General features: G+C 39.2%; 1 protein-coding gene across 7 annotated transcripts; it reads left to right on the forward strand.

Annotated features, from left to right (window-relative positions):
• The first annotated feature begins 106 nt into the window (after positions 1–106).
• Positions 107–26,830, forward strand: arhgap44a (Rho GTPase activating protein 44a). Of its 7 annotated transcripts, XM_042005192.1 has the most exons (23): positions 107–414; positions 12,615–12,654; positions 13,278–13,397; positions 13,504–13,580; positions 13,772–13,883; positions 13,990–14,066; positions 14,179–14,293; positions 14,459–14,527; positions 14,722–14,803; positions 15,121–15,248; positions 15,446–15,557; positions 16,053–16,134; positions 16,319–16,399; positions 16,889–17,002; positions 17,111–17,202; positions 17,859–18,045; positions 19,114–19,131; positions 19,238–19,426; positions 20,510–21,022; positions 23,023–23,171; positions 23,285–23,686; positions 24,326–24,377; positions 25,415–25,497. In XM_042005192.1, the coding sequence occupies exons 1-22, from the start codon at positions 362–364 to the stop codon at positions 24,331–24,333; spliced, it is 2,820 nt and encodes a 939-aa protein (XP_041861126.1). In that variant the 5' UTR covers positions 107–361; the 3' UTR covers positions 24,334–24,377; positions 25,415–25,497. The 7 variants fall into 7 exon arrangements, 6 of the variants coding, with proteins under 6 accessions (XP_041861126.1, XP_041861123.1, XP_041861125.1 ...); XM_042005189.1 differs by lacking the exon at positions 24,326–24,377 and having other exon boundaries at positions 25,415–26,830; XM_042005191.1 differs by having other exon boundaries at positions 24,326–25,541.

The following is a 26,830-nucleotide window of genomic DNA, read 5'->3' on the forward strand; positions in this document are numbered from 1 at the left end:
AGCCTTGAAAGAAGCGGCAAGTTTTTATTCATTGCTGAAGAGCCCGGGTTACTACATTTCCCATATTGCATTGCTGCGCAGCCGCTACTTGTCACTGCTGTCGCTCTCCGCCTGTGTGTGTGCCCGCGGTGAATTGGTCCAGCATCCCTGCGCAGGCGGTGGGGCAAATATAGATGTGAAAAAATATCTCTTGAAAAAATGTAATCGTGGAATAAGTTTTCGGGGTTGGCTGCTTGCAATGAAGGACAGAAAATATGGCAGACTGGATTTTGTGCTGCGCCTCTGTGGAGGACGGACCGTTGCATTGAGAGAAATAATGCGGAATATTTCCCCACATAGGTGTTAAAGCATAAAATACAAGATGAAGAAACAATTCAATCGGATGCGACAGCTCGCCAACCAAACGGTGGGGAGGTAAGCGAAGCCTCTTAATGCGCTATTTTCGCCGGGCCAAGTCAAAGGGAAGAAAAAAACCCTTTTATAGTCCCATTAGGGTGTGAATGAAAACCACGCTAATATTATCTTATTTATTTGTTATTTGTAATAATATGTCTTGCACGTGATCAGTGATATTTTAGGGAAGCAAAATAGTACCGCTATGTTCAAAACGCCCTTAGTGTACCTATGCGTAATATCCACTGGAATATGCTACCGCATAGGCAGCGTGTAGGCGCATTGCCCCAGTAGCTGTACAACCTGCCCACGGAAATACATTAAAAATAGACAAATGCAGTGAAGCAGACCTTCACACCGATAAGCTCCCGTTTTCATGACAAGATGTCATGAAAACAGAGTGTGGATAAGAAAATAAAATAAAATATTATGAAATTATGCGGTGGTTAAAATTACCTCCTGTCAACGAACCTGTCAATAGGTGAACGTGATCCAGACGGATGCGGTGTGGGCTGCGACGTTAGGAGAAAATAGGAAAAGGCGCAATGTTTTCATTACGCAGTAATATCAGCTGTGAGGAGGAAAGCACCTATAGGTGTGTGTGTTGTCAAGTCCGCAAGTCTGATCTGGCGTTTGTCTAAGATGTTTTTTTTTGTTTGTTTGTTTTTTTTGTTTTTTGGGAAAATAGTGAAACATTCTTCCTTTTTAAAAAGCCAGTTTTCTCATTCCACTTTAACATATCTAAATGAGAGGTTGTATTCATCGTTCAGTTCTTGGTCCTCATCTGGGTGGCTCTGAAGCCCCTTCTCACCTTAAGGAATGGATGTTTTTGACCTTTTATACAGGTCCATTGGGCTTATCAGCTCCCTCCTCCCTCTGCCTTCAGGGAGAGCAGCTTGTCAAGCAGCATAGGCCAGAAGGTGTTTTCTGCTCAGCACAGGGGGATTAGGACCAGGAGGCTGGGTCATTATTACTACAAGGCTGTGTGAGTGGGGTGCTTTCAGAAGGAAGGACACACCTTGCAGGCTGTGTTTTAGACATCATTATAATCTGTTTCTAGGTACAGACTACTTTCTCTTGCTGCAGTCTTTGTTATTAGTGTGACTGTGTGTTTGCATTCATAGATGTGAGGGCAGTCAAGTTTAAGACAGATATTTGTGCAGATAAAACAAGAAACTTTTTATTGTGTTTGTATACTTGCATCCTTTCACACAGCCTTGTTTGAATGGATTCCCTACATGCTGTGGATGCAAGTGATGTTATTGGTATGATATTCTTCTTACACTTGAGTTACAACATAGTAAGTTACACATGTTTGTATCACAAAGATATAATGAACAGCAATATACTTCCTCATGTGTTTGTCTATAAGGTTTGTTAGACAAATTTTGTCATATGAGCATCCCACTCTGTCCCAATGCATGCAGGCTAAAACAATTATAGACTGAGCTTGCCGACTATGCATGGTCCTGGATTAGTCTCCCATTAAGAAAAAGCACTTCAGAGAAATAAGATGATAAACAGAAGAACAACACAAGCACTTATTATGAGGAGAAACTTTGCGGGACCTCTACAAGACCAGTTACCCATGCATAAGAAGCTTCTGCATAGCTGACCCAACATGTAATCTGAATGGAACCACATCAGCAGAAGTCCTAAAAGGCTTACATATGCTAAAGCAGAAACCATGAATTGGGCAATACCAAACCTATGCCTCAGCTGTTCCTGATTGCATTTCACAGACAAAACTCTCAAACCCTCAAATAGTCAAAGAATAGAAAAGTCACAGCTGTCTATTTTTTAATATCAAGGTGAGCATCTTTGACACAACATTTTATTTAAGCTTTGGGGCACGATAAGGAGCGACCAGTCCAAGACTGTCAAGTGTCAAACACTAGCTGTGTCAAAGACAAATGAAAGATAAATAATAAGAAGAACAAAAGTCCTACCATCTTTATCAACCTGGAATATATTTTTATTAAAAAGGACATTATCTGTTTTGGGGGATTTTCTGTTCCCCATTTGTAGTCAGAGTTGCTTGTGTATGTAAAAAACCTGATAAGTTACTAAGCCCAAAGATAGTCGTTCATATCCACAGCCTGGTCTTTTCAGGAGGAGGGCCCTAACAAGACAAGAGATAAAACAAGTGGTTTTAGACAGAAGCTGATAAGAAGTAAAGCAACAACGTACAATCTGAGACGAGAAATTGTGCTTTTTTGAATATTAAAGCATATAAACTTGCATTGGTAGACCTCACAACATGTCGTGAGCCACAATTTATGACTGAAGATTTCAATCCCAGGCATTTAAGTCCATTATTTTTTTATAGTACAGTAACAGCTCATGTTCATATTTAACCATAAATATTTAAAACATGTGCCTTAATATTATAAAAATGATATTATAAAGTGGTAGATTTCTGCATGCTTTATATGCACGCATGGATCTATGTGTCCTTGCACCCACATGCTGTTGGCTGTGTGAATAAGTGGGTGGACAAGAGTGTATGTGCAGATTAACACGGTATTTTGATGTAAGTGTTTACACACACAGACAAAAAAAAAACATTCAAATCATATTGCAATTCTACTATCATCGGGTTTTTACTTTACTTTGAACTTAAGCTAATTTTCCACAAGGTTATGCAATCCTGTGTTGACAGAAATGGAGATTTTATTTATTACTATTCAAGCTTGTTTGTAATTTTCTACCTCTTGTCTTGCCACACCAGCAAAACAGTTCTCCTATAGGAAGGATCAATGTGGCAAATCAGGAGAAATGGTTAATGATTTCACTAATAACAGATGCTTCTGGTTTACTGTTCTGCTGACTCAAGCTTCGAGCATCTTCAAACTGGAACAGAGCTGCTGGTTTGACCCTTTGACCTGTGTGAACCCCAGCAGTATCTATGGAGAGCAAAGTAGGAGAATTTGACTATAATCTAGTTATTGATTCATGGCATATATTGGCATCTCTGTATGGACATGTCTTTTATGTGTATATTGACAGTCTTTTATCTTATGTGTGGTAGAGAGTGGTAGTTTTCTGTCAGTGGGGTGGGCTGGTGTCCAGGTGTGCTGTGTCAGCAACCCTCTTGTTCTTCAACCCTGCTCCTACTACTGCCTGCCTGGGTGAGATCCATGTCATGTGATCACCAGCTTGACCAATTACCTCTGCAGAGCAAGACTTTATAGTGAAGGGTGTGCAGCCATGCATACTGTATAACTGAAGCAATGGGTTATGGAACTGTGGGAGAGCCACTGCTCTGCAAAGTGGAGGGAGCTGCTTGTTTTCATTTTATTGTTTAAACTCAGCCATATTTTAATTGAAGCTTCAGTGCTTTAAAAGATTATAGAAGTCATCTGAGGTATTTGTACTTGATATTGTAACACACTGAAGAAGCAAGAAAAAGACAGCATTGGTTCCGACAGCTCTCACCCTCCATTTCTATTGACCTATTTTTCTATTCCCAACTCACGGTCCTATTTAGGTCTAGGACAGCCTGGTAAAAGATTCCATAAAACTATTAGTTAAGAACATGTTGCAGCCTGAAATTCAATTTTACACATTAAAAAATAATTCAATTTTGTTGTCAGCTCTACTGACTTGAACCCTAAGATTGTGAGTAGTTATATTAGTGCTACAAAGCTTGTGAAAGATTGAGATTTTTTAAAAATGTTTCTGCAAAAGTGTGACTAAAACATCGTTTTAGTCTTTTCGTGAACAAAAGAGAGCCCAATGAAGCAGGGCATTTGGAGCCATTGGTTACAAGTCTTTGAGTGCACCTAAAACAACATTATCTTGTTGAATGACCCAATTTTTATTTAGATTCATTTAGCACAGAGATGTTTCTGTCTTGACCCTGCCTCTAGCCTAGTAACTGCTGGGATAGACTCCAGCTCTCCTGCAACCCTGAATCAGAATAAGCAGTATAGTGGAGAGATAGATGGAAGTTGCTATCTTGTGTGGGCCTAACAAATAAAAACTTATTAACTTGTTTGTATGTGTTGCAGAGCTGTAAATCACTGGGCTTTCATTCTCATTGATACCATGTTTCCACTTAATTCAGTGTGTCCCCACTGATTTTTTTATTGATTTGACCAGTTTGGCTAGACTATTTGTTTTATTATCAGGAAATGATCAAAATTTGATGATAAACATTGTAAGAGTATATGTAGGTTAGGAGAGAAGGCTGTACTTGTCTAGAAGTTATCTTTTGTTTCTCTGTGGCTTTGACAGATTTTGCACTTGGAGTGATCTTATTGCTTGACCAATCCTGAGGGTAATAATAGTCATGAATTTCCTCTATTTGAATATTTATCTTGTTTGATGAGCATATACAAAGTTTCCTATGAGGTCCCCAGTATTCTCATTAGTCTGTGGTATGATACATTTCCAGATGCGTCTTCTTAACCAAACTTTGTCATCAGTTTCCCATATTTTTTGCCACTAATACATACAGTATAAAATATACTTTATTAATAAATGACCAATAACATTTTTCACTCACTTTCACTTTGAGTTCTACTTTAAGGACTAATCAGTGTGAAAATTTGATTATGCTTTAAATTATGCTGAAATAAAAAAAGGATTGATCAGTTTACAAACTTTCAAGCACCTCTGTAACTCTAACCCCTGCCATCTTCACATTCTGCACCTGTTTGATATCCACAAGTAGCACTGTGATAAATGCATTCTTCCTGTTTGTGCCTTTAGGGTAGGCTCAATAGCTCAGCACTCCACAATCCAATTATCAGAAAATGGCAGCCATTTGTGGGCTGTAGATGCTTTTTTTTCCCCTGCATTTTCTCACTCTAGGTTTCTGTTTCTCTTCAGATGCACTATGTGCTTGCATGCTGGCTCTATCAGATTTAGAGGTATACAGAAAATGCAGTGAAGTGGGTTGTAGGAAGACAAAGAACAAATAAAAAAATAACAAATTTATCTGTTTTTTTACTTTCTTACTGTATCCACTGTAATTAATTCTTTAACGCTGACCTTTTTTCTTTTTTATGTTGCACCATATTGTTGAATATTCGCAGGAATATGGCACCATGCCTTCTCTTTTTTTTTTTTACATGAAAAGAACTTAATGGTAATGCAGCATCCCTTTCCTCCACTCTTTCTTGCTTTTCCACCTTACTGTCTGGAATTTTGTGGTAGAACAATGAGGAAAACCACTGGAAATCTCAGAGCATGCTGCTTTTTCTCTGCAGGTCACTTTTTTGTGCACTTTCTGGATGTTCTCATGGTTACATCTTAACTGAGATGACACTATTTTAAGTGTTGTGGCAACTGAAATAATATTGGATTCATTACTTGTGGACTAGATTGTGGAGCTTTATTCCAAGCAAGCTCTGTTGCTGTTATTGAATTGTGTCATTTAGTGCTAGTATACGATGTTCATGTTGATAACTCTCCCATAACCCCATCAGTGCCTTTCAGAGACAGCATATTAGAGGGTATGGTAGTGATAAAGAGCCTTTGTCGAGGGGCCATTTTGGCCATCAAAAGACAGATGACGTAATATCAAACAGAAGCGCTGTTTCTCCCATTGAATGTTGTTGATTCCCTCAAAAGGCAGTTAAAGAGGCCCTGTACTGTTGGTCCACCACAACTTCATCATTACTGTATTTTAAAATCCCTTGCAAAATAACAACATGGCATTCAAAAAACTTCAATCTCTATCCCATCCAACGCATTTAGTCTCTGTTAACCCGCTGTTTACTGAAGTGGGTATGATCATGCCCGTTGTTTGTCACAGGTGTCAAGGCTGACTCGGTCTGTTGCTCATCATGTAATCCAAAACAGGAAGAGACCACGAGGCTTCACATTCAAATGGATCCAACACCCTATGCAGTTCTACACATTGACTCATTATTTATTTAATCCAAGAACTACCACAAGATGACAAAAGTCATGTTAATCGTTGAATTTCAAGCACACAGATTTGTGGTCTTTGTTATATTATTTCTAAAGACTGATTCTGCATGAACTTATGAACTGATTGAATTTGAATTCATCATTATTCTTTACAGAAAGAAAATCAAGATAAGGCAAGAAGTTCCTTCTCCAAATGTTAAGTGGATTACAACCCAAAGCATTGGCTACTGTTATAAGCTATAACTAAACCGGACTGGCATTGTTTTTAGAAATAACTCCTAAGGAGACGGGTGACTCCCTGTCAACATGCCCACTTCCTTCCATTCAGAAATGCCAGCAGGCTAAAACACAGGAAGCACTAATCCACTAATAACAGTTTCCTGTTTTGTTTACCTCTTACTGCCACTCTCACTTGTCATTTATTCCTTTTTAGTTTTTTTTTTCTTTTTGCTGTACAAGATGATTTGCCTCCTATTTCGTATACAGTGAAGGCATAATGTTTCAGTTGCTTTGGTTGCCTAGAAACACTCATTTGGTATTAGTTGTGTAATCACATTTCATTTGCCAGCTGCCATCTTCAATTTTCAAAGTGGTGATATTGGCTGGTTTTCTTTAACTGACTATTTAGAGCAATTTGTTGATATTTGTTGCTTTTGGGTTTAATTTTTGTTTCTTTTTACTTTGTCATCATTCGGAAGCAGTCTATGTGACTTGAGCAGATAGCAGGTATACAAATACAATTAAGTCTCAGTGCAGAGTGCCTTTTGTGGAAATTATGCACCATGAGTAAAGTTATTAGCGATAACTCACTGCTTGTGTTTCCAGTGAAACGTTACAGAACACTGCAGGCTCTCTGGCCATATGTGCTTTTTGTGTGTGCGCATACACACTTGTGTGCATATGTGTGCTCACTCCCCTCACATTTATTCTTGCATACTTGACAGAACTGTGACCTAGTTTGCTGGACAACTACAGTAAGTGGGTTTCTCTGTTTTAGTGGCCTCATCTCCCATCAGCCCCTCTGCTTTGCAGTATGGGGAGGAATCTGTGAGAGCCTCTCAATACGCGGCAGTGGTTTAGAAAACATAAGAAGTGTTCAATGGAGAAATATTTAGACAGAACCTCAAACATGAACATGCTGTGTGTTTGTCTGCTTGTATGTGTCGCTGACTGCGGATCTCATGCCAGTGCTTCAGGTCATGTTGTGCCCACTGAGGCCCAGGGCCACCATTCTGCTCCGCTACCCTAACCTAGCAGCACAAGATTATAAATCTAGCATTGCTCTCCCAGGCCTCAGAAAAAGCACCTTTCCTACCTATGTTAGCAGTGTGAGCAATTCAAAGGACAACCGCTTTCTTTTTTAAAGCAACCTCAGATCCTCAGCAGCCAACACTTGGCTTGCTACAAATGCAATGTGCTCAATAGTACAAATGTTATTTTGTGCACATTTCACCTACGTCAACATGGATTATTTAAGCTTTCATAAACCATGCACAGTGCTGGGAGGCTGGGGCTGCAGCTGTCCAACATGAACATATCTCAAGAAATATTTATCATAAAAGATGTGTTTTATATGGAATGTGCAGCTGAAATGGTCAGGTGGGTATTTGGTGCACATCTTGACTCCAGCTTAATGGAATGTCAGTGACTTGGAATGTCCCATATGCACAGTAAAACTACATTTCTTCCTAAACAGTTGTTAACATTCAAGCCCAGATGTCTTCAACAGATTCAAATCTTCTTTGCCCTTTGTTAATGTTGTCACCAGATGTAGAGATGGAAATATGCATGCAGTGTTACAGCTGATTTGTACATGTAAATATTGTTTTATCTATTTTAATCTCTACGCTCATTCATGTTTGTGCTCCACCGATAGTCTTTCTTACCCCTGTATCATAGACGTTTCCTTCTTTATCTTTAGTTTTATTTGACCTTTTAAGACACAAATAAATAAATAACAAAATCAGTGACGTAAAACAAGTAGAATCAAGGTAATCATAATGCCAAACATGCTCACAAAGGAGTAGGAATCAGTACAAGCTTATTTACTCCTACCCCTTCTCCTTTTTCAATAAATAATTGTTAGTATTACTTCCTGTTTATATTTGCCCTATATCCGGATTGCAATTTCCTATATATTTCTATTTATATAAACCCAGTAAACTAACCAAAACCTCCATGCATGTGCATGTATATGGATATTTTATACATATCCATATACATGCACATGCACACATACATATAAGAAGCAGTAAGTCAAACACTAATCAAAGTCTTTCCTCTTCCCCATATCCTGAGAAAAACATATTCTTAAACTATTATGTTCCACGGCTTCACTCCACAAACTGAAACACAAAAACTTTTCAAAGTTGACAGACACTAACATGTTTAAAGATTCAATCCCATTTGAAATGATGGCCCATTAGTTTCATATTGTCGTTTCAGCATCTTTTCTGGGAGTGACTTTTTATATAATTTGTGCAATGTGGAACTAAATCAGATCTATGATCTCTGTAACCAGTGTTATTGATCATTCTTATGGCTCTTTTTTAGCAGTATAGATAATGATGACAATGAACCTTTATATGTATTACCCCAGTAATTGAATTAAGGTGAAACCAGAGAAGAGTCAAAGATGAGGAGTGAATTGTGGTCTAGAATGCATCTAGTTTTATTCAGAATGGAAATGCTCCTTGAAAATTTGTTTTGCACGTGTTTAATATGGGATTTCCAGCTTATTTTGTCATCTATTATCACCTCAAGAAACTGTTTTTTTTAGTGCACTTCCCCATCAATACATATCTGTATATCTGCACGCAGTCCCCAAATAACATAATCTTGGTCTTATTTATGTTGAAAGATAGTTTATTTCTGTTCAGCCATTTTTAATTTTGCATAATTCCAAACTAATGTTATCCATTTATTTTTTCCCAGAACAAAAAAAGTTGGTATCATCAGCTGATAATACCAAGATAATATATCAGATACCTTACAAATATGCTTTATATAAATAATAAAGAGTTTTGGACCCAGTATTGACCCCTGTGGAACTCCACAAGCAATGTCCAAACATGATGACATAAATTCTCCCAACTTCACAAATTGTCTCCAGTTTATTAATTAATATATAGTCATTAATTGTATCAAAAGCTTTCTTAAGGTCAGGAAAGACAGAGTTTGAGAGAATTTATTGTGTGTTACATCTGAAGGCTGATGTTAAATTTCAGCATTTTGAAATATGTTCATCAGCTTGTATATCTATAGACGTTTGGGGATGTTTGTTTATCAGTGGCCGCTAGTATTTAGTCATCAGCAGCTCGAGGTAAAGGAATGTCGGCATTGTGGCAGATGGTTGGCATAAACCTGGCAGTGTCTTCCTCCCTCTCCATGAGCACACCACCCACATGGCTGCCAACTCTCCCACGTGTTTACTTTCCTCCAAGGACTCAATCTGCACACTGTTTGCTGAGAGGAATATCACTCCTCACCTCAGATTTCTCCCACAGGTTTTAGGTTTAGATCAGGGTTTTTAGGAGCAACCAACTCTAATATTCCAAGTATGCACATTTCTGTTTATTTCTCTGTGTCTTCCTGAGCCAATTATGTTTTATTCTGCATTCCCAAGAGGAATGCAGACTGAAAGCAAACATGCTCATTGAACAAGACAGGACTCCCTTTGAAGATGGTCCAATCTGTTTGATGTCTAGGTCATAATGTCAAAAATCACTGACAGAGATTTAAGCCTCTGTTTCCTTGTTTTAAACATCAAATTTTCTTTGCAAATGCATTGCATTTTTGTTCACTCAGTAGAACTTCTGACACAAGCAGAGTGCAGACAGTCTCACAGGTAAGCTGCTCCATCTGCCTTTTTTTTATATGTTCTCATGTCCTGTGCTGTTTGGCTCCCATGACGGCTCCTCATACATGCTATGTTCTTGCATGGGAATGTATTTCATTCAAAATGGAGTTTTAGCAATTGTTAGGGTGGTGGAGTGTTTCAACAAAACTGTGCCAAACTTTCGAGCTCTGGTTATTTTTGTCCTCCTTTGTCATGCAATCAGCAATCTGCGATCACACTTGTCCCAACTAATCGTGCCAAAAATCTCAAGCTTTGCTATCATTCTCTTTTTCTCTCTTAGGCATGCACGCAGACATTTCCTGTATTTTTCCTCATTGCTCAGTGAGTAGAGCAGTTTTCCAAGAGGCTGGCGTGATTAGATCCATTTGTACATGTTTTGACCCAGTTCCCATGGCTCCATGGTCACATCTTGGCATTGAGGCTAGGGATGCTAATAACTGACATTATTAAAAGTGCAGCTCTGAATTATTGTGACAATGTATGGAATAGAAATAATTTAATGAATCTAAATATTGAACAGACGTCAGTTTATGATATTGTTGCACTATAATTTAGTAGGCATGTATTGGGCAAACTTGTTGATTGATAAACTGCAAACATTTAAAGATCCATTGAATAATTTGCTGCCATTTTTTTTCTAGTTGATGAATAATAGAAAATAAACCAAGGTTTCTTTCATTTTTTTGTAAAGATAAGTTCACATTCATTATGTGCTATTGATATTGACATGATTCAGGCACAATCACAGGAAGAGTCTGTGCAGACAGGAAGTTGTAGTTTAGATAGGGTGCTGCTGGGTGGCTGCTGGAGGTCTGCAGATGTGGTTTTGACACACTTTGAGAAGTCAGTCTCCCCAATCCCTCTCTTCTCAGCCAATAGCTGTTTTTATTGAGGAGGAAGAGAATGCCTCTCTGATAATCCTATGAATGTTTATCAAATGTTTATTTTTTATATTGAATTTTAAAATTCAACCCCAAAAAAGAATCTGCTTTTCTGATTAATTAATGTGCTGATATATATATATATATATATATATATATATATATATATATATATATATATATATATATATACATTTTTGTTTTTTTTCATGGAATATATAAGAGTGTTGAGCTGAAATGAGAACACTGTTGCACAAATTTAAATATAAACTGTCTGAACTGAACTGATGCCATATATTTGTGACTTCCAGTGGTTTGATCTTTTCTGTACTAATAGCTCATTCACTTGTCTGGCTGGGTAGTTACAGTATATCTGCTTCATCGGCACTGTAGCTCTGTCCTCTCTTAAAGACTTCAACTCAGTCTTTTTTTATTGTGGGAATACAATGCATCTCAGTGGGAGCTGGTATATTTGAATCAATGATATTAATATGCTGTTATGTAGTTTTTGTGATCTGTGGTCTTACTGGTGATGTGAATCAGTCTGCCATATCTAATGCAAATGAGCAATTTAGCAAAGACGCCAGTGGTGTTTGTGACATACCTGAAATGACCATTACAAAATTAAGCTCTTTATCCTCATAAACATCCAAAAGTAGAACTTTTAATCAAGGCAAGACAAGTTTATTTGTATAGCACATTTAATTTCATACTTCAGAATACTTTATTAATCCCTTTGGAATTCCTCGGGGAAATTGTGTATACAAGATGATTCAAAGTGCTTTTCATTAAACATTAAAAGCAAGAAAGCATGGTGCAAAGAAAGTATTAAAAAAGAGTGAAAGGCAGCACCAAACAAAAGATCACAATAAAATAATAATAAAATCATAAATTAAATTAAATAATTAAAAGTGAGGTAGGTTAAAAGTTACCATGCAGATTTCATGCATAGGCACATGAGAAAAGAAATGTTTTTAACTTGGATTTAAAAATGTCTACATTTGGGGAAAGTTTAATCTCCACTGGCAGTTTGTTCCACTTATTTGCAGCATAACAGCTAAATGCTGCTTCTCCATGTTTAGTCTGGACTCTGGTCTGGACTAGTTGACCAGAGTCTTTGGATCTAAGAGCTCTGCTAGGTTTATATTCTCTGAACATATCACAGATGTATTCTGGGCCTAAGCCATTGTGGGATTTGTAAACAATCAGAAAGGTTTTAAAGTCTATTCTGTGACTGACTGGAAGCCAGTGTAAAGATTATCCAGTCTACTGGAGATGAATGCATGGATGAGTTTCTCTTGGTCTTTCTGGGAGACTAAACTTTTAATTCTGTTGATATTTCTGAGTTTGTAAAAAGCTGTCTTAGTGACTGTTGAAAGTCAGATCAGAGTAAAACACTTAGAGGTTACAAACTTGGTCGGTGTATGAAAAATAAGCTTTTTACTCTTGTGTGCAAGTTTAAAGGTGATTTTTGCATGACGCCCAGAAGTTAACAGGTTAATGTTAAGATGAAAAATGCTAGCATCAGCTAGCATTATCCCATGTTTATTGATGCTGTTCATGAATATTCTAACTGCTTTACACTTTTGTCTTTGCAGGGCAGAAAAAACAGAGGTGCTAAGTGAAGATCTGTTACAGGTATGTGTCTTATAATCTTGTAAGCTTATAACTTGTCTTATAATCAACAGCAAATTACAATTTGCTCAAGCTGTTTTATCATAATGCATGTAAAGGATGGGGTTATGGTGACTGTGTGGGATCATGGGGGGAGGAAAGTGGTTCCAACGTTTGTGCCCTGAGATTCTTTATCATTAACTAAGTCTGTCCCTTTGAGTAAAGACGGATTTTACCACATGACTTATAATTAAAAGTTGCATCTGAACAATGAATCAGTGGAGCTTATCTAACAGCAAATATCATAGCAAATTTCTGCCATATACCACCTCAGATGAAGGTTTTTTGCTACCAAAAGAAAAAGAACTATACAAACAACTACAGTGTTTTACAAAAGAAATAAAAAGAAGTTCATATTTGTATTTATTTTTGTTGATATTTATAGAAACAATAGAAATAAACAAATATATTATTTTCATGTAGGCAGATAATATATTTATTCTGAGTATGTTTGATGAAGACAGTAGTAGGTGCTGATTTATTACTCTGCGAGAAGTGTGAATACAGGGATCTGTCTGTGGCTGTGCATAGGTGTGTCTAGGAATATTCGAAGACATTTTTTTTTGTGTGTGTGTGTATTTATTAAGGTGGAGAAACGTCTGGATCTCGTCAAGCAGGTGACACATAGCACACACAAGAAGCTAGCTGCTTGCCTGCAGGGTCAGCAGGGGACTGACACGGAGAAGAGATCTGTCAAGTCACCTTCTGTGAGTAAATGTCTGTCAGACACTGGAAACTGATAGAAAGCAACATGATGCAAGGCGATAATGTCTCATTATATAATAATGTAACATTATTTCTCTCTCCTGTAAGAAAAAACTACCACTCACGATTTTGGCACAATGCTTGGAGGAAGGTGCTGCCGTGTTGGGAGACGACTCTCTCCTGGGGTAAATAACTACTTTACTTATAGGCCTGCACTCACAAACCTCCATTATGCACATATACAAACACACACTGACATAAGGTCATTTTTAATTATTGATTGAGCTATTGAATTTTTCTCTGTCCTGATTACCCTTGTCTACATTTTAATTGCATTTGATTACCTACGACTTTGTGTGGGGCTGCCACCAAACAGTAAGATGCTGAAGCTGTGTGGGGACACAGAAGAGAAACTGGCCCAGGAGCTTCTTCAGTTTGAGTTCCAGATTGAGAGAGATGTAGTGGAGCCTCTCTATGTCCTCGCTGAGGTGAGCTTGCACCATTATTTTTAGCCATTATCAAGTCACAACATTCTCTCATTATGATAGAAAAACCAGAACTATTCTGGATTGGCCTCCTAATATTCTTTTGTAGGTGGACATTCCCAACATCCAGAAACAGAGGAAGCACTTAGCTAAACTTGTCCTGGACATGGACTCAGCACGAACAAGGTCAAGGTTCCTGTTCTGTTTTTTTAAGGGATATAAAAGAGCATGCACGTTTTAATATTTTGTTACATGAAACATAATATATTCAACGCATGTCTTTTTTTTTTGCCCATAGATATCAGCAGTCATCCAAGTCATCCAGTCATCCCAGCACTCTGCAGCCTGGCACCAAGTCTGAATCGCTGAGAGAGGAGATGGAGGAGGCAGCAAATCGGATGGAGATTTGCAGAGTGAGTCACCAACCAGAGCAAATCATATATTATGCTCTGGTTTGTGCTTCTTTTTGCTCTCCTGTTATAACCCCCTGCACGTATCAGACATAACTGGACCATACTGCCAGGATATTACTCTTAAGAGATTACTACTAAAAGATGATTTTCTCCCTCAATTTTCAGGATCAATTGTCAGCAGATATGTACAATTTTGTGGCCAAAGAAATAGACTATGCAAATTACTTCCAGACAGTAAGTACGCTGTATCATTACCACTTTAATCTCAGTGCCAAAGCATATAATTTTTTCACTTTCATGCAAATAACATTCCATTTTTAGCTAGTTTAACAGTGCACATTGTAGATGAGCTGATATATGCATCTTTTGACACAATTTTGTTATAGTTTGTTTTTGGTAATCAGTTCTCATTCTTATTTCCTCTAAAGCTGATAGAAACACAGGCAGAATATCACAGGAAGTCACTGGAAATTCTTCATAGTGTCCTGCCCCAGATTAAAGCTCATCAAGGTGAGTCATGCACTGTTTATGTGTGGAGGTGTGTGAGTAGAGATCTGATGTTTCCTGTTTCTGCACCCTGAGCAATATCACGATGACATGTAAAGGAGAAGTCAAAAGCCAGATGTGTCACATAACAACCTCATTAAGCAATCATGATGTAGTTTTTTATTCAATGTACAGCAAGGCAGTCTTCAGTTTCATATTTTCATAATAAATACCAAATACCATTAAACCTTTGTGCAAAAGCTTCCAAAACAAGATGACAGCTGTGATGCGGAGGTGTTATTGTGTCTGTGTGTGATTCTTGCTGTGATATTGTGTTGCAGAGGCGTGGGTGGAGAAGCCATCGTTTGGCAAGTCTCTGGAGGAACACCTGAATATTAGTGGGAGAGAGATTGCCTTTCCCATAGAAGCCTGCGTCACCATGCTGTTAGAGTGTGGCATGCAAGAGGAGGTACAGGAAGCAAACACAAACTCAACACTTGCTAATTTTGAGTTCATATTTTTGTTCTGTATTGTTTATTGCATGCAAAACAAGTCCAAATGTGTGTTTATCAAATAAAGTATCACATTGTTTCTCACCTGTCACTGTCAGATGTTCAGGTCATCTTATAACTGATAGGTTATGTAATTCCTTTGTAATGTCTGCAGGGTCTCTTTAGAGTGGCTCCATCAGCCTCTAAACTAAAGAAGCTTAAAGCCTCCCTGGACTGTGGAGTTCTGGATGTGCAGGAGTACTCCTCCGACCCACACGCCATTGCAGGTGAAGTACACCCACACATGCATGTTCAAAACCTATTTCCATAACAACAATCCCTGCACTCAGTCACTGTTTGTCAGGAAGAAAAATGCAAATATTTCTATGTAAAATTACACGATTTTTAATTGATTTTATACACATCAGAATAGACTTTTTGTCATTGTACAATGTCAGTTACAGTGAAAAGAAAAACATCAGATTTGGAAAATGTCGATCTCCTAGACAGCCTCACAGTTCCTAAGAAGTCTTCATCAGCTCTTCCCTTGGTGTTCTTTTCCCGCTCTGCCTGCTCAGATAATTCAGTGTATTACACACATTAGTATGAAATCTGTGTTGAGTAATCTGAATCTGGCAGCTGCACTATCTGCAAGGGCCTGCTAGAGGGGAGTGAAAATATAGGGCAAGGCCTCGCCAGGGCTCTGAAGAAAGAAAACAACCCTCCACTTGCCGACCAATTTATTTATTATTTTACCCTTGCCTTGCTTTTCTCACCCACAGGGGCACTGAAATCATACCTCCGTGAGCTCCCCAAGCCGTTAATGACCACTGAACTTTATGATGAATGGATTCAGGCCTCCAAGTGAGTTGTTATTATCTTATTAAAAATATTTCTTGAGTTATGCCATTGGCAATGATGAGAAGTAGAAAATAGTGCAAAGTCTTCTTACAGAGGCCCACAACTGCCAAAATAAAAAATGATGACATTTATTAGGAAGTGGAGCAAAAGTAAACCTTAATGATTTTTTTCCACCTGTTTTTTACAGTATTCAAGATATGGACAAGAGACTACAAGCTTTAATGACAGTGTGTGAAAAACTCCCCACAGACAACTTAAATAATTTCAGGTAGTTTATTTTTTCTGATTTTCCACCCATTTATTTGTGCATGTATATCATACACAGCCCTCGAAGTTTGCATATAAACTCACCAGAACAATATCATTCAGTTTGTGTTATGTGATATCTTTTCAATCAAGAAAATTTAGATTAGAGCTTTAAAAGAAAAATAACAGCAGCAGCAGTTTTGGCTGCAGAAATGCAAATGTCACCACCAACAGTCCGGAAAATGTATTACTTCTGCAGTATTGACGTTTATGCCAAGGACTTTTATAGTTGTACCAGCTGCTGGTTTTAACCTAACTTTTCCAATCATAGACAGTAAATATAAATACACATACAACTCAAATCAAACAGCTCCACTTTATGATGTGTTTGTCAGTGACTAGAGGAGAAATTGATTGCTATTTTGTAATTAAACAATGAAATGTTTTCTCCAACATGTCCAACAGAAAAGTAAGTCTGTTTTAATGTAGACTCTTTCATTCAAACCTGCAGATATCTGATCAAATTTCTAGCCAAGCTGAGTGAATATCAAGATTCAAATAAGATGACTCCTGGTAATATGGCTATTGTCCTTGGACCTAACCTGCTGTGGACTCACACAGAGCCGTATGTTTTTCTCATGAATCCCTGATTCACTTCATTTTTCATGGTTTGAATTGTGCATAGCTAAACACAGAGCAATTATATTGTAGCACGTTTTTTCCATCTTTCTAGGAACATGACAGAGATGATGACCACTGTGTCCCTACAGATTGTTGGCATCATTGAACCCATCATTCAGCATGCCGACTGGTTCTTCCCTGGAGGTGGGATTAACATTACTATGTATGTAATATTGTAATTACTCTGGGAGGCAGTTTATTTTATCCCTCTTCCACAATTGTGCCTAGAGTATATCACTGAAATTTTAAATAACCTTATCGATGATGGTCTATAATTTGAACTTACCTCATTTTAATTTAGTCCTTTTCCCTTTTTGCTAAGCTTATGATGATAATTTGTGTTATTATTGACTTTTTTTGTTAGTTTATACAAATAGTATAAATATGTTTACCCAAAAACACATAAAATATGTATGCAGCAATATAATAATATGATGATACAGTAATACAACAAAAACATACAAGGGGCTCATCAGACCATGCACTATGCAAAACCTCTACATTACTCCCTGTTAATTGAACAAGTATGTCCACAAATATGTGTTATTTTACGAAAATGAACCCCCAATTTTTCATCGCCATACAAATAATTGCCTTTGGATGTCAGTATCCTATTTTATAGTATATTTTATAGTTTTTCTTCCCACTGATGTTCCTGATGATTGCCTGTTGTGTTTTGTTAGAAGCTTTAGGATGTAGATACATTTCTAAAGTAGTTGCACTTTAACAGAATTTTAAAGACCACTGTAACATAGTACAGTTACATATATTTGCTGATATTTTGTTTGCTTCTGCTACAGAGATTGAATTCAACTTGACAGGCAGCTATGGCAGCCCAATCCACACCAACCACAACTCCAACTATAGCTCCATGCCCTCACCAGACATGGACCAATGCGATCGCAAGCAGCAGCAGCACGACCAGAGCCGCCGCCCACTGAGTGTCGCCACTGACAACATGATGCTGGAGTTTTACAAGAAAGATGGGTATGATGCCAAGCTCCTATGCTGTACACTTCTCACTCTCCTTACATCCCTCTTTCACTTTCTCTTCACCCACATTTCTTCACAAGCAGCTGACAATGAATTCTTTGCATTCACACATCAAAAATTTTATACAAACTGTGATCATCAGTCCAGTGCATCAGGCACCTTTACTAGTCATTCCAGCACAAAACAACACCCCCTATTATCAGTATTCATCAAGAGGAGGCTGAGTAACCTGACTGGCATTGTCTCTATGGCAACAGGTCTGTGATGGAGATCTGCTGGTTGCATCTTTTTTTTCTAAGGAAATATTTCTCTGGTGCTATCTTCCCATCCTCCCACACCCAGCTCCTCCTTCACAGTCTGGCTAACACGTCACCTGGCCTGAGTCATTTATCCAGCTGGTGGAAAATAACCATAGGACAAAAAAAAATCCCTTCATTTTTTTTTAACATATAGTTGTCATTTTAGAGACATTTATCAGAAACTGCAACACTTTAATTTATGCTGACAGAAAATATATTCTGTCTATTTTAAGTAATTAGCAGTCATATAAATGGCTTTCAGTAGCAGTGCAATAAGGTAATGAGGCCTTACATCCTCTCACCTCTTCTAACACCCCTCTAATCTTCCTTGCCACTGTGGATCTCATCCCCCTATCAGATACTGTGAGTGACTGAGTAGTTTTATTCTCTAATTTATATGTATGGGACAATGGCATGAAATATGAATGTAAACACAAAGATAAGGCAAATTTCCACCCAATTTCCAAGATAAAGATATGGCAGATAAATTAATAAAAACAACAATCAATGACTTAAATAATACAATATCAATAAAACATTATCAGAACATATAAGAAACTAGTTGTATAAGAACAAAGGCACCGGCGTGCCTCATACATACATTGCAATACATCTACAATACACCTAAAATCCCTAACACATACTTATGTATCCATTTACAACCACATAGCAAACCCCACAAGCCACAGTCTGGTTTAGTGAAATGTCCGCCTTACTTATGACCTCATGTCCCCTTTGCCTCTCTTCTCCACTACTAACGCAGCATTAGGAAGATACAAAGGTATCGTATCATTTTTTCCCCCAACAGTTTTTCCTAACAACCCCTGCTCACTTTATAATGGTTTCGTTATCATCGTGCATAACTCCGGACATTTGTTTGTCTCTAGTATGGGCGTCCGGGTTATGGATACCTCCTGGGTGTCTCGCAAGGGTTCATCCACATTGGTACGGAAGACTTCCTCCACCCCTCCAGGCATGCAAGGGCCTTGTTCTCCTGCAGACACGCTCATCCCCGAACAACCTGGGGAGCTTGCTACCTCTCCATCGGCCACACCACCACCTGGAGAAAGGGTTTGGTAAGTTCCCATGGACATGCTGTCCCTCTTCTTCCTCATGCATCTACTCATCCTTCTTGTCATCACCATCATTACCATCAACAATCCTGATTAAGTGTGATCTGTAATCTACAGTTATTGTACTCTTTTGAGTGTATCTTTATCAGCGTGTCCATACCTCATTCTATTTTATTATTATAATTTCACACTCACATATTTTGAGTTTCCTGTTGGCCTCTTTGTCAGGTTGATGTTCTGTAGGTGACTTTTTTTTTTCTTTAATTTGACTTTGAATATGTTTAGTCCAAGTACTATGTAGAAGTTGTATATTTGTACACACCACTAAGCTTTGATCTGCAAGTCTTTGCAAGCATGCTCATACACCCAGTATCTCACTGTTGTGGCTTGGCTTTGTCACCTTTGGTCATGAATGGTTTATTTTTCTCTTGACACTTCACGATTTCATCATATTTATCACATAAAACCACATGAATAATCACCTCATGACACTGACTCTGCCTGTGTGGCAGGCAAGAGATAATATGGCTTATGGCTTGGCTAGCTTTCCCCTCATTTCCTGTGGCTCTTTCAGCCATTGAAAGGGTTTTGTGTCTGTTTCACACTGCCCTGGGCTGGCTGCAGGACCTGGGATGCAAATAAGTCATATAGGATTAGAATAGATAGGGTTTCCATATCCACTGAGGAGATATTTAGCTCAGCTCAATTATTTTAGAAGCTACAGACCAACACTTTGGCTCCAGAGAAAGATCCTCAGGGCTCTATGCAGTGTGCAGACACAAGGTGATCACAGAGGAAGTCCTACACAGTGTATTCTTTTCCTTTGGCGATAAAACTTTCTTTTCTTTGCTGTCTCTTTGTGCTTGTCTTTGTATTTTCACTGAGCTGACTGTGTGCTAAGCTTGGTGCCCACTGCTACGCTAAAATGCAGTTTATTTCCCTTTTTTTTAACCCTGTTTTTGGACCAGTACCACACTAACACACCTTAATCATCAAAACAGCTTATCCTTTATCGCTCCAATACGTTTCCCTGTTCAGTCACTAGAGCTGTTTTATTTGTGCTGTCTATTCTTTCAATATCTACAGCTCAGACAACGTGTCGCCCAATCGGCCGGACACTTCTCATGCCCACCCACCCCTTGGGGAGGACCGGCCACCTCCCCCTTACCCCACCTCCTCGTGCCACGCTGCCCCCCACCACTTCTATCCCAAACCCCCGCCCTGCGCTCGCCCTGTGGCACCAGGTCCCGAGTCCCAGCCCCCTGGCTCACCCCCACCCCCACTGCGCTGGTCAGGCTTCACTCCTCCTGCCCCGCCTCCTTCCTCCTCTTCCTCTTCATCCTCTTCATCACTTGACATCAATTCAAACCCCAAACCTAGCTGTCTGCACTTCCCCAAGCACAGTCCACCTGGTGACATGTCGCATGTCCCCCCTACCGACACAAATGCTTCACCACTCTACATCAAAACCCCTTTGGTACTAACCCGCCATGACCAGGCCCTTGGCAACCCCCCTAGCCTCCCTTCGTCCGTGCCCCCGCCCCCACCGTGGGCTGCCTGTCCATGTGCCCGAGAGAGAGGACCCCCCAGGCTGACTAGGTAAATACAACACACCCATGGCCGTGATGGATGCTTCATAGAGTGGCAGCTGTATTTTTCCTCTAGCTCGCTGGCTCATGTTTGCTTTTTGCTTTCGTTTTTCTTTTTTTTTTTCTTCTTTTATTTCTCCCCTTTCAAGTTACATATCTAAGATTCTGTAACATTCAGGTTGGCTGGGAATGTCTGTCAAGCAGGTAGCCTAGCAACCAAGGATGTTACTGGCTTACGCAGTCTAACGCTTGTTTTGATAAGGTAGTAACACATGGAAAATGCAGCAAATGGCTTATGAACATGTTAATTTAGACATTTGCAGCATTTTTTTTTTTTTTTTTAATCAATGGATGAAAATTATTTTTGTTGCTGGCTAAAAGGTTAAACACATTTTTTTATATATGGCCCAGTAATAAGTACAGTGCAGTATAGAATATTATCATACAACATAAGCATCTTCCATTAAAGAGCAAAGTGCTGAGTTTGTATAGAGTGACTCTGGCACCTTCTTGACTCACAAGTCTTTGGTGTTACAATCACACAGGACAGCATGAATCATTATGACATTTCTGTCAGCTCGCTTGACAACACTCCATCCATTCAGAGGCTCCAGAACTTGCCTCTTGGATGGTTTATTTGTTTAAGACAAAAAGCTCAGTGCAGAAAATTGCTATCAGTTTTCCATTACAGGACATAAAATGTGACTACTGTTCTGAGAGACTGAGGCACTTTGTGTACAATACAAGTTCATTTGAAGACTGATTTAGTTTAAAAAAATATACAACAAAAACATCTAACAACTTATGGTAAAACACAGAGCATGTCTAATTTAAAATAATAGACACGGTAAGATAGGGTATATTTTATATTAAAAAGACAGGATAAAGAATCAGTGAGTAAAGATGTTCCTTGAAATTTGGTTGTCACATCTGATGATTACTTGAGTCTGCATATCCATGTGTTCTGTTTATTTACTTTAGGGATAGTTAAAGGATCCAGCATGCACTGATCAGCCACAACATTAAATCATTCACAGGCAAAGTATTGACAAGCAATGTTAATTTTATTCCAGTGCAATATTCTGCTCCAAAAACCTGCATCTTCACATTTACATGGATGCTACTTTTACATGACTTTACCTAAATAGTTTTGCGAAGCCGTACTGTGAAATTACTACTGTACATGTTAAAGGCTCCTAAAACATTACATCATTCATTTTTTTCTTGCTCACATTTTGTATTACATAAAACTGTCCCAAATGTTAGACAAATCAGAAAAGTTCACAATCCACACAAGGGGGTCAGAGAGTCTGAATGGTGGTGTTGCACCTCAGAATGTAATGCAAGAGAATCATGTTTGAGTCTCATGAGCCAAATTTGTCCAACAACTTCTCAGGTTTTCACCTTTCAGTCACATTTTGACAGACATGCTTAGTTTTTTTTTCAAATATTGATAATAAAAATATTGTAAGAGCTAATGATAAAAAAAACTCTAATTAGGCTTAAATATTAGTAAATACATGGTTCTATGTGATTATATGTACAGAATTTCTGCACCTTCGTTTTGACCATACAATAATTCACACATGTGGACAAACATGCCTACTCACATTTTCTGTGGGACCCGGCTACTGAGAGGGAAAATTCTAGTTATGATTTTATCTCTGATGTAAAGCAACCATCTGTTCAAAGTTTTGGGGAATTATGTGTGCTTTTTATGTAAAGAAGAGGAAGTAAAAAAGTTGGGATTGTGGGTCTGTAGTCAAGCTATTTAACTTATTTCTTTTGCTCTGTATCATATTCTTGGATGCAAAAAATATTTTGATTTTTCTGAGAGTGTAATTTTACGACAGTGTATCACTCACATGATGGTGGTGATGGTGGTTGTGACTGTGGTGGCACTGAGGTAATGTACAACATATGTGGTTAACAAAACAAACAAAAAAATACTGTTTCTGGTATGTGATGCATACTAATGTCTGCATGTTTTCTGTTGTTTTTTTTTTTCAGTACATTAAAGAGTAAAGAGCTTTCCCCTGTAATTGGACACAAAGCCATCCAAGTGGCAGTTCCAACAGTGCCCCCCAGCAGCAGCAGCCCTCAGAGCAGCAACCAGTCACCCCACTCCACAGAGCAGAGTCCACACACCTTACGCAAAGGTCAGTATCTTTTTCAGTCTAAGCTTACTCTGACTTTCTTGAGTTTAATGATTCTTGTACATCAAACTGATGTCAAAAAGACCTGCTGATCTTAAGGTCTTGTGTTTTCGTAGGCTCCAAGAAGTTGGCCCCTGTGCCTCCCAAGGTCCCTTACGTCCAGTCTGGAGGGATGTCTGACCAATCCACAGGTCAGCCATCACCAGTCAGCCTTTCCCCAACACCTCCTAGCACCCCTTCCCCTTATGGATTGACCTGTCCTCCAGGGCAAGTACCACCATCCTCCCCTGGGCAGACTCCACTTGGGGCACACCACTCCCTTTCGTCGCCACCCTCCTTGACAGGAACACTCACCAAGTCAAGGCCTGCCCCTAAACCCAGGCAGAGACCCAGTCTACCCCCTCCTCAGCCGCCCACAGTTCCCCCAGGGCTCTCTAGCCCAGCCATGGCCCCAATTCCCCAGCCTCTGGAGCAGGGCCTTCTGGATGGACTGTCTCCTGGAGAGAGCATGTCTACAGGTAAACATCAGCCCTTGGCAACAACACCCCCACCACCACCACAGGTGGGGCTGCAGCGCCCCTCTCTCAGACTCGCTGTGGCTCTGTCTAATGGAGATGGTGGAAGAGTGTAGGACCCTGTAGGACTGTAGGGATAGACAATACCCACCCCTCACCTAAGTGACTGTTCCCAAACAAATGCTTGAATGAAAAAAAAAGTTGCCTTGTAGACACAGTCTGAGAATGATGTAATGTAAATAGTAGCATTTTTGTGGTACTGTAGTGAGCCGATCTCCTGACCTTGTATTCATTGCTTGTGTTATGTGGTGATGTTTCTGGGTAATGTGTGGAAACATCAGAGAAGCATAGCTCGTCCTGCTTGTATTGAAGTTGCCATTAGATTCATCATGTGCTCTCTGTTTATCTGTGTTACCCAGACCCCCAAGCGGCAGAGGTAGGTCAGAGGCTTGCACAGTTCTCACCAGACAGGTGTCTTTTACTGTGAACAGGCGTGAAAACATAGCCATATAACCCCCACATGATATCCACAGAATGATGATCTGATGATGAGGTGTTCTGTCAATAATATACCAGTAATTCTTCTACTTTGTTATATTTATCATTCTCTTGTCCCCCCTGCTACTATTGTGTACTTTGCAGCTGTGTGAGGCCAGGGATTCAGTGTGGGCTAAGTGTGAGGGGGACATTTAGGGTAAGCCAGACCGCCCCCGCCCCATGCACTCCATCTCACTGCCTGGCCTTGTACTGTGGATGCCTCTGGGGTCTCCTGCAGCCTGCCTCAAACACACCCACCTGTAGCTCTCAATAAGAACTTTTTCTCCTCTTGGCAGCTTGGCATTATTGTCTCTTTGTGCTTTGTTGTAGTTTAAACAATCATTCATGGCTTAAGGACTTCCCAGAGTGCACCACATTGCGTTCACATTGCAGACACCATCGCTTACAAAGGTTCACCTTAAAGCCCCCCCCCCCCCCCTTTCCTTTTGTTCCCCATGCTGGCAGACATCCCCCTCTAATAATCCTGCCATTTTTATCAGGGGTCCACAGGTAACCCCCTCTCTTCTTTTGGCAGGTTCATCGCTTTTTATAACCTCTGCTTTCTCTTACTACACTGCCATGCTCCATCCCATTCCTACACAGGAGTAGTCATCAGTCTTTTTGGACCTTCCAGTAAATGAAGCAGCACATTATGTTAACTGTATTTTCAGCAAATACTATGTGCAGTTCTCATGAGATTTCCATTCTTACTTTAAGCCACTTGGTGTCTTGGTGCCATTTTTTTCCACAGTTCCACACACATCTTGTTGCCTCTGTGTTGGTTTAACTGGCCATTGTTGTAGACGTGTAATGTGTCAATGTGCAGTCATTTTGACTTGTTATTGTATTTTATCCTATAAAATATATCTTTGTTGTCTCAAAAGACACAAAAAGCTGTGACATGCAACACTAGTTGCTGCCAAGTTTGTTGGTATGACTAGTAGCACACTGAAAACATCCCTGTGTAGAATGTGAAGCACATGTAATCTACTGATTCCTTCAATCAGGGCAAACATCATATGCCACGTACCATGAGTTCAGACTCAAAACGATTAATATTATTTCTGCTCTCTTCCATTTTTACGCCTCATTATCATCATTTTATTCCCCCTTCTCCTTTTCCTGTCGATCATCAACATCATTTCCCACAATTCTACTCATTATACTCACCTTTCCCATCATGCTCACCATTAGATATCTTCAATTATGAAATCCCCTCCATCAATGTCAATCTGGACAGCCTCATCGATGAGTTCAGCGGTGCCCCCTGCAGGAGGTCCCTGGCAGTGACAGACTCTCCAGAGGGGGACGCTGTGCCTGAGGAGGAGCCCCAGAGCACCATTCTATGACCTATGACCCTGAGGCATCATTTACCAGCACCCCAATGGCTAAACATGCTCTTAACTGTTGCAGCCAAGGCCTGATGGAAACACTAACTGGCTTCACCAATGCCCACCTGAAACCAGAACATGAACCCTCCCTCACATCTGCTGCAGGCTGCAAAGAAACTCGTCTTTTACAACTGCTCGCTATTACAGTAATGTGACTAAAAGAAAAACAAAAAAACACCAAAATGCCATAGTGGAGGAACAGTTGCCTTTAAGAGGAAAGACTGGAATATAGATAAGTATTACATTAAAAGATTTTTTATTGAGTTCTTTTTTATTATTATTATTATTATTATCATTTGCTTTGCCTATCTCTGTTGTTTATGCTTTAGTGTATAATTATATGTGGTTTTCTTTTTTGCCTTATTTAAACATGCAATCAAATTGCAATATGATATTCGCAAGTTGTACAAGTTTTGCTTAGGGGAAACTCAGAGGCCGACATGGTTAGGAGAAAAACCCATCCTCAGGTTGAAACAGAGACACAAAATGAGAGCGTAGTCTGGTTTCATTGCTCACAGGGTATTCACGCTTTGTGCACATTAGAAACATGCTGAGCCCTTTGAGACAGGCTTTGTATACAGGATTAAACAGTTTTATTCTTAATGTCACTCCCACCCTCGTCTTTACTTCTCTTCCTCTATCACAAAGTACAACTCTAGTGCTTTGTCATTTACCTTTGTATAGGTAAACTCACTTTAACTCACTTTATACTGTACCAGCACAGAATATGAAGAATGTGATTGTAATTCAAGCTTTTTTACCTTGCATCTGCTATTCAGTTTGGAGGAAAGCAACCTGATGTTTTTTTTTTTTTTTTTGCATGATAAGTGATCAACCTGCTTCAGATCAAGGGCCTCAGAATGGCAGTGATTTACTTTGTGTGAGTGTTAAAGTTATTTTTCACCTCTGAGCGTAAAGTTATTCCCCATGCCTGTTCTGCTGTTACAGCTTGGATGACTACACTGCCTTTAGGTTTGTGTGATTCTCTCTCTCTTAACTTTGTTTCAAGTGCTTCAGGTTCAGTGACCTTTGACCCCAAGTGTAAATACAAAGACTGTATATAAATTGATGTATATAAAGTTGAGAGAAAAAGTATATGTAAAATGCATATCTTGAACATATAATAATAATAGTAATAATATATGTGCTGATATCTATTGTGTAGAAAATGTAATGATTAAGAAAAAAGTTTGTTATTTTTGTCCCTGCACACAATGAA

Source organism: Melanotaenia boesemani, chromosome 2 (assembly GCF_017639745.1).
Source record: "Melanotaenia boesemani isolate fMelBoe1 chromosome 2, fMelBoe1.pri, whole genome shotgun sequence".
NCBI lineage: Eukaryota > Metazoa > Chordata > Actinopteri > Atheriniformes > Melanotaeniidae > Melanotaenia > Melanotaenia boesemani.

Coding starts and splice junctions, on each gene's coding strand:
- arhgap44a (XM_042005189.1), top strand. CDS start 362: ATGAAGAAACAATTCAATCGGATGCGACAGCTCGCCAACCAAACGGTG. Junction 13,884..13,989: donor CTCTCTATGTCCTCGCTGAG/GTGAGCTTGCAC, acceptor ATTCTTTTGTAG/GTGGACATTCCCAACATCCA. Junction 16,135..16,318: donor GAATGGATTCAGGCCTCCAA/GTGAGTTGTTAT, acceptor TGTTTTTTACAG/TATTCAAGATATGGACAAGA.